Here is an 8,616-nt window from a genome sequence, read left to right as displayed (position 1 = left end):
TGTAATTATATTTGTGGCGAAGCAGTGGCGCAGTAGGTAGTGCTGTCGCCTCACAGCAAGAAGGTCGCTGGGTCGAGCCTCGGCTGGGTCAGTTGTTGTTTCTGTGTGGAGTTTGCGTGGGTTTCCTCCGGGTGCTCCGGTTTCCCCCACAGTCCAAACACATGTGGTACAGGTGAATTGGGTAGGCTAAATTTTTCGTAGTGTATGAGTGTGTGTGAATGAGTGTGTGTTGGATGTTTGGATGTGATTGATGTTTCCCAGAGATGGGTTGCGGCTGGAAGGGCATCCGCTGCGTAAAAACGTGCTGGATAAGTTGGCGGTTCATTCCGCTGTGGCGACCCCGGATTAATAACGGGACTAAGCCGACAAGAAAATAAATGAATGAATGAATGAATTATTTTTGTCTGTTCTTTTAATGTTTACTTTATAAATGCTTTGGCAATACATTCGTAACATTTGTCATGCCAATAAAACAATTATTGAATTGAATTGAATAGAATTGAATAGAGAGAAAGAGTTTGTGTGGATGTGTGTGTGTGTGTGTGTGAGGGAAAGAGAGAGATTTTGAATGTGCATGTCTGTTTGCGTTTGTGTATATAAGAAAAGTGAACTGAAACCAGATCAACTTTTTAAAACAAGCTACAAAAGTCAACATAAAGTAATATAAAAGCATGCGTTGTCCTTTCTGTCTTTCTGTCATATAATCTTTTACAGTGTAACTTCAGAAAGCAGAAAGCAGAAAAGTAGAGGAGGATGTGAGGTTCGTGCAGAGCTTGTGAAAACCATAGACTGTAAAATATATGGACGTAGTATCTGTGACGTCACCCATAGGTTTCTAAATAGCGCAAAAGAAGCCACAAGTAGGCGCGGCCAACCGTCGCCATTTTGGTCACGCGTCATCACACCCACGGCGGGATACCAAACAAGGGCAAAGAGGCGGAGAGTGGGCGGAGCTACAGACGCATGCTGCATTTTGCTTGGAGCTGGTTCAGACACACTTTACTTTGGGAGAAATGCTAATACTTTATCACCTGCGACTCGTTTGTGTTCTGACCACTTGTGCTTTGTTGTACACTATATCAATAAAGCATTTAGACATTTAAAAACACTGCTGTAACACATTGAGCCACTAAACATTGTTCTTATGACGTTTTTCAACAGGAGGAAAACGCAAATTACTTCCAAACACTTCAGATATAGTCTGTGTTAGTTACTGTAAGACTATTGATGAAATCCAGCATAACACTGTATGACAACGCTTCAGATGACTGATCTAGAGCCGACAGCTAATCAATCTGACAGATTCTGGAGTGCATTACAGCTCTAAATATAAATAAAAACGATAAATGATCTTAAATAAAACAAATACATGTTTAGAGATGGTATATAAGTATATAACTTTACTCACATGGGAAACGGAGGCCACGTGAATGGTTTGTGAGCACAATTAAGTGCACTCAGCATGCCATGCCATCTAATAATTGTAGGAAACAAGTCCAAAAGGCAGTTGAGTGTGTAAAGCCACATAAAACAACACAGAAATACGATAAATATGCCGAGTTCAGTGGCTAAACTGCAGGAGTCAGCTGAGGTGACGTGACGGCGACCAGCGAGACCTAGCTGTCAATCAAGTGACCACGCCCTTAATTATGCAAACTTAATATAACTTAATATAAAGGAAACGGATGAGTTATAAAAAAATTCACCCCCCTCACAGTTCTCATGAAGGGTAATATTAGCTGTATTAACCAAAATCTTTTTTTGTAGCAGGCTGTAAACACCTTTTATTCTGCTGTAAAGTTGGCCATTCTAACAGTGGGCTCAATTGAAATTTGCTCTGTTTTGGAGCCAGGAGCGGCCAGGACTAGCGGAATTTCGCATGAATTGCAGTTTTAGTTACTTCCGTATTGGCTACATGAGAGAGAGCGGGAGGTTGCCGCTTGGTGAAAACATGCAGCTCATATCCTGACGGTCTGCTTAAAGTAACAGTTTCACTTTCAATCTCATTCAGCATGCTGCGCCTTTAAAAAGCTCTTTGGTAGAGAGCTGAAGCACTCTCTCAGTTTTCTCCTGTCTTCACAAGCTGCCAGACTGAAAGATGGAGGTTTGCCCTGTTGTCCTGACCGAGGCTCTTTCTGCCGCAGCAGGAGTGCCGGTGAAGCTGCATACGCAAATTGATAAAAAAGAAAAAACTTGGAAACTGGATGTCAAGAATCTGCTGGCTCTTGTTTTTCTTGGGAAGAAAAAAGCAGCCGTACCTCTCAGCAAAAAACTGTCTGTGATTCCAGAGGATTTCTTCGATCCACAATTTGACGTTGACTACACAGACAGGAAAGATTCTGGAATTGGATGCATGCGTGGGGAGGAGTCCTACCACCGGCCCTACGGATGGATGCGCTTCGGTCTCAAGGTTCTTAATAAGTACCCGGACGGAAACGCATGGCTGGGGGCAGAAAGATCTAGAAGGAAGTCTGAAATTGGTGAGTGGCCGGTGTCCTACCACGGAACTGACCAGAAGGGGGCAGAGGGAGTAATACAGACCCGCTATCAGCCTGGTGGTGGGAGGATGTACGGAAGAGGGATTTACTCCACTCCAGACATCACAGTGGCAAATCAGTATGCACAAACCAAGCAATTCACTTCAGTGAAGAATGGGAAAACCTACAGAGTCATCCTGCAAAACAGAATCAACCCTCAGAAGAGGATAATCTTTCCTGAAAATAATTACTGGCTGGTGGAGGTTCCTGAAGGCACATCTCCTGAGCAAGAGAGAGCAATAGTGGACAGCGCCATCCGTCCTTATGGACTTCTGCTTCAGGAGGTGAAGAAGAAATCTGCTTGCTGTCACTGCTGCTGATATACTCATATATGTGCATCATTGTTAAATGAAAACATGTTATGAATCAGCTGCTTATTTTTATTATTAGAACAATTGCAAGCAATAGATAATACCTTTTTTATTTAGATGTGTTATACATGGATACTTACAGCAATCCTCTGTGAAATCTACATGCTGTATTGTGATTGTTGATATTTCACATTGTCATTTTATGCATTTTCTGCTAAAAAATAAAAGACTACAACAACAAAAAATTGCAGTGTATGAACCATACGCAGCCCTAGTAGCAAAGAATTCTGGCCCAGATTTGGCATAAAGCTGGCACAGCAGGCATTCATCCGGCACTGGCATACAGCATGTGGGCCAAACATGGCCCGGGTTTGGCAGAGGTGGCACCGTTTTTAAGGCGGCACACAAGATTTGGGCCAGATGAAAAACGTAGTATTTGGCCAAGATTTAAAAATTTGATAAGTGGGCCATGTGAGTTTGGACAGTCTTGACCCACATTTAAAATACACTAAAATCATTTTTGAGTAAAGAAAAAAAAAATCTACCAATCAGGTCACTTTGAGAAAAAGCGTGCCCATAGTGTGCCTAAAGCGCATCACTCCATGGGTTTATCAATTTCATTGCAATCGTGACACACCAACCTATCTGGCCCAGTTCAGGCCCAGTTATGAGTTATTAACTTGGCTGAGACTTGGCCCGGATATGGTCCGTGTTTGGCCCTTGTCTGGAAGCCAGATTTGGTCCAGTCATGTACCGTAATTCACAGCGGCATGTGGGCCAAGCGAAACCTGATTGTGTGGGCCAGAGCTGGGCCAGAGAAATTTTGCTATGTGGGAGACATTACTGATGGTAACGGGTTTAGGGCTCTGTTATATGGTAACTGTGGGTACTTTTACATGGACACCAATGATCCAATTTTAACTTTGAACTAGACAGAAATCAAATTAAGACATGTGGCATTATTGAAGTGTAGCACAGACATGTAAACACTGCAATCACACTATTACCTTTGTGTAGGATTTATTTATTTTTTGTCATGGAATTTTTATTATTGCAAATAGCATTTTACAATTTATAACGATCCACAAAACAATCCCCAAATAAAATAATCAACATCTACAAATGAATAAATAAATAAATAAAATAAACAAAATAATAATAAATAAAATACAAATACTAAAACAAAAAAATTACAATAACAAACCATATACATAAAACTATCCTAATGACACTAATGACTGTGAACTCTCTGGTTAATCTGTGTCCGAGGCATACATGTACGGCTGAATGCTGGTCCTCTCACTCATGTTGCTTCTCTCTGTCTGCCTGTCTGTTGCCATATACAGAGCGGGGGAGCTCTTGGCTCCGCCCCCTTGTTACGTTGGGTGGGAATTTAAACAAATTTTCATGTGAAGCAACACGCCCCTAAAACAGTGACCTGTGTACACACTCCCTAACATCACACTCTTTTAACACATCTTTAACAATCTGAACTATGTTTTGTACTTAACCTAAACTGGCACACTCAGAACAACCATAATATTAATATTTAATCTTAAAAAAGGGTAAACTAGGTGCCATTTAAAACAACACCGGCCCAGCAGTTCATACTTGCATCCAATATCTCGTTTCTCACAGGGGGCATTCAGCAAATGTTCCTGAATGAAGGTGAAAGTGCCGAACTGCAGTTAAAGTCCACAAATTAAACATGAATCACCCAAAATTACATGAAACTCCAGAGGAAATGTGGATATCGTGGTGATGCGGGGATGTTAATGCAAATATGTGCTATGACATGTAAAACAGAATCATGAAAGGAACATTCAGAAAGCAGCTCATGTTGTCACAACCACCAGAGGTCGCTGGAAAACATTCACTCTCATGGAACTACAAATCTGCTTGTAAATGGACTACATATTCAGTCATGCCACACACACTCATTTAGACTGATTGCACTCTCACCACCTGAGGATTGTCAAAGACTGATTACACACACTATTTAAGCAGCACACACACTCATTCACATTGCCGAGTCTTGTTTATCTGTAGGTGACATTACGACGCGTCCATGAGAGTGAATGTTTTCTAGCGACCTCTGGTGGTTAGAGGTCGCTGGTGATTGTGACACATGTAAACACCTTCAGCTTATTATTGTCTAATTCACATTAAGGCAAATAATTAGATAACTGATGTCTATGTAAACGTAGCTTGTGAAAATTTACCCCAATCAGCCTTACAAATAAAACAGACAACTTCCACAACCAAATTTACACCAATGTTCATTTTGTGATTTTCACATGCACGTCAAAAGCCTTTTTCCTTAATGGAAACAAGATGAAAACTATATTAACACAGTTTTTTATTCTGTTGTGGCAACCCATTAAACAACTTAACTATTAGTAAGAACTCCTGTTATCTGTCAGGCTTCTGAATATTAAAATCACATTGTCTGCGTTCACTCAAACTGATTTGCTGGCATTTGAATTGCCTCTGTTCCCACCTAAAAACAAACAAACCAGAAGCAAAGAGTATCAAATGTGATTCGCAGTAGAGGCTAGCGCTCTCTTTTTTGCATATATGAGAGAAAGCGTGAGTTTATGAGAACTGCCATGCATAAATGCACTTATTTAGGGGGATAGTAAGCCTATTTTTAACACACATCCACAGCCTTAGAACCGTCCTCAGAAGTTTCTGCATTTTCCTCTTCATTATTTACTTTACATCGTACAGATATGTGTTTATTGAGTTGTCCACTTTGTAGGCATGAATTTACTGTAGGGAATTAAGGAGTTCAGGGGAATTACTGCTTCGATCTGACACACACACACACACACACACACACACACACACACACACACACACACACACACACACACACACACACACACACACACACACACACACACACACTTGTACTGCTGGGTACTTCCCATAGACGTAATGCTGTCTCTACTTTAAAGATTAGGCTTCAGAAGAAACTGAAACTGAAATCAAAAAGAAATAAAAACAGAAACAAAAATTCTTAACCTACATTCACTCACTGGCCACTTTATTAGGTACACCTTACTATTATATTCATACATATATATATATATATATATATATAATAGTAAGGTGTACCTAAATATATAAAAACAAAATGAAACATGGAGAGTCTCAAAAACTCTTTTGTATGAGGAACTACTTTCTTCCACGTTGGATTCAAATCATAAGCTGACAGTTAAACAGTTGAGCGTGCATCTTTTAAACTTTAGATCTGTACTGCTTTCTGCTGGCTGGATGTGGGCCACAAAGTAATACACAAAGGGTAAACAGGCTGTACGGGTGCTGATATTACTTAAATATATCAAGTCTATCAGCCAATCAGATTCGAGAATCAGACAGAACTGTTGTATATATATATATATATATGATTTTCAAAAGGTAAATTGCTGTCTAATATGACACCCAGATCTTTTATAGTAGAACTAATGCTAACTTTAGCCCCTTTTACACAGTGATACCGGTAAATATCTGGAAAATTTCCGGAACGACTTTACCGGTATATTGAAAAAAGCGCTGTTCACACAGGCGAGGACGTTACGGAAATTTTCCGGAAAAGAGCATTCACACATTCATTCCAAAATACCGATAATTCTGACATCATTCACCACAAATGAGCTTTAAACAGCTGCGCTTGTATTTGTAAACATTTGACTAAATTACAAACTCTGTGGATGATCAATATTGTGAACAACTTTCGCAGGATCACTTTCGCATGTCGAGATGTTCATAATATGTGTGTGTGCTGGCACTCACAGGCTGTTTCACAGGCACACGCAAAGCTTGAAGGTAAACAAACAACGGCTCATCATAAGCATCTCATCGATGATTATTTACACAGTTGGCATTAAGAAGAACATATAAATGAGATCTGACTAACTTCTAGCAGCTGAATGTGTCTGGAAAAATATTCAAAGGCTTTTATTCTCACAAACCGTGCGGACGTGAATGCGTCTGACTGTTGTGATTGGCTAAAGCAGACGTCTCACGTCAGCACGTTCTAGACGTGCACGCGCATATTACGGCAATCTTCCTTCTGCATTCACACAGCGCAGCATTCCGGCAAATTAACGGTAATGTTACAACTTCTCCTTCCGGAAAATAGCCAGAACGAATTTACCAGTATTTTCAAAAAGGACCTGTTCACACATACAACCTTCCTGAAAAATTGCCGGCAATTTTCCGGAAAGGTCTGTATGTGTGAAAGGGGCTTTTGTATCGCTCTAATTGCAGGTCGATTTGTGAGATAAACTGTCCTAAACTGTTGTAAACTTTGACCTAAACTGTCTGAAGTTGAGTGAACAAAAAACTCTTTTGGAAATTTGTACTAAGAAATAATACATTACCAGAACTATTACATTATTTGTATTACTTACAAATAATTTGAAGTCAGTGCAGCTGATGTTTTCAAAAATTGAGTGAACAAGGAAAAGCCAAAGGAAATAGGGATTATGTTTTTTTCTTGTACTGACTTAATGTTTTTTTGGCATACCAAACCCCATCAAGCCTATCTAAGTGTGAACTCTTGAATTTAAAATGAGCTGAAACAAAACAATAGTTGAATGTTTTGGGCGACAACTTAATTGTTTTATGTTCAATTCCAATTGCTAAAAACTATTACGTTAACTTCATGATGTCCCAACACAAATCGGTTGTGCAGAACCTTGTATATTTTACAGAGCGGGTTGTATAAACACTGTATAATACGAAACTGAAACAGACTTTGTTAGTTTCAGTTTCCCGCATACAGCATGATTCAGCAGTCTTTATTGCGACTGCATTAGATCAACATCAGTGTTCTCCTGTCTTCACACGCTGAAAGATGGACGTCTGCATTGCTGTCTTGACCGAGGCCATTTCTGCCATAGCAGGAGAGCAGGTGAAGCTTCATGCGCATATAGATGATAAAGGTAAAGCTTGGAAACTGGATGTCACGAGTCTGCTGGCTTTTTCTCTTCTCGGACACCGGCCACACCGCCTTTCAGCACTTAAGACAGCCACTGCTCAGGGGAACGAAAGTGCAGAATCCCAGCGCAAAGAAATATTCATGATTCCGGAGGAGTTTCTTGATCCAGCATTTGACTTTGACTTTACAAACAAGTCTGGACCTGATGATGGATGCATGCGTGGGGGTGAGCCCTACCAACGGCCCTACGGCTGGAAGCGTTTTGCTTTTAATGTGCTGAACAAGTACCCGGATGGAAACCACTGGCTGGGTGCAGATGAATGGAGAAGCTGCTCCTCACCCGGTGAGTGGCCGGTGTGCTATTATGGAGCTAGTCTAGAGGTTGGAGAGGTCATAATAAAGTCCCCTTATGATGAAAGGCTCTATGAAAGTTATGGAAACGGAAAGCTCTACGAAAGAGGAGTTTATTCATCTCCAGACATCACAATGACAAATAAGTATTGCAAGCGATTCACTTCAAAGAAGAATGGGAAAACCTATGATGTCATCCTGCAATGCCGAATCAACCCTGAGAAGAGGAAAGCGTTGCTCAAAAATAAAGTCTGGCTGGTGAAGGTTCCTGAAGGCACATCTACTGTGCGAGAGAGAGCAATAGTGGACAGCGCCATCCGTCCATACGGACTTCTGCTTCAGGAGGTGAAGAAGTGAAGATGAACAAATAACATTCACTGACTGCTCAGTATCTGCCTGCTGTCACTGTTACTCATGTACTCATATATGCATCATTGTTAAATTAAACATGTTATGAATCAGCTGGTGA

General features: G+C 40.6%; 2 protein-coding genes across 2 annotated transcripts in view; both read left to right on the top strand.

Moving 5' to 3' along the window:
- The window catches only part of LOC137495831 (uncharacterized), a 7,064-nt gene extending 1,901 nt beyond the window's left edge, over nt 1-5,163 (top strand). The window contains exon 1 of the mRNA XM_073953487.1: nt 1-5,163. This exon is cut by the window's left edge and continues 1,901 nt beyond it. Within this exon, the coding sequence (XP_073809588.1) occupies nt 2,099-2,857 (759 nt within the window). The 5' untranslated portion in view covers nt 1-2,098 and the 3' untranslated portion in view covers nt 2,858-5,163.
- An 836-nt stretch (nt 5,164-5,999) lies between these two features.
- Nucleotides 6,000-8,609, top strand: LOC137495830 (uncharacterized). The gene has a single exon (XM_068221813.2). The coding sequence runs from the start codon at nt 7,713-7,715 to the stop codon at nt 8,502-8,504; it is 792 nt and encodes a 263-aa protein (XP_068077914.1). The 5' UTR covers nt 6,000-7,712; the 3' UTR covers nt 8,505-8,609.
- The last annotated feature ends 7 nt before the right edge of the window (nt 8,610-8,616 follow it).

This window comes from Danio rerio, chromosome 6 (assembly GCF_049306965.1).
Source record: "Danio rerio strain Tuebingen ecotype United States chromosome 6, GRCz12tu, whole genome shotgun sequence".
Lineage (NCBI taxonomy): Eukaryota > Metazoa > Chordata > Actinopteri > Cypriniformes > Danionidae > Danio > Danio rerio.
Note: the sequence above shows the minus strand (reverse complement) of the source record. Positions and strands in the feature narration are given on the sequence as shown.

What these genes read in the sequence shown, in the direction of transcription:
- LOC137495830 (XM_068221813.2), top strand. Translation starts at nt 7,713, where the DNA reads ATGGACGTCTGCATTGCTGTCTTGACCGAGGCCATTTCTGCCATAGCA.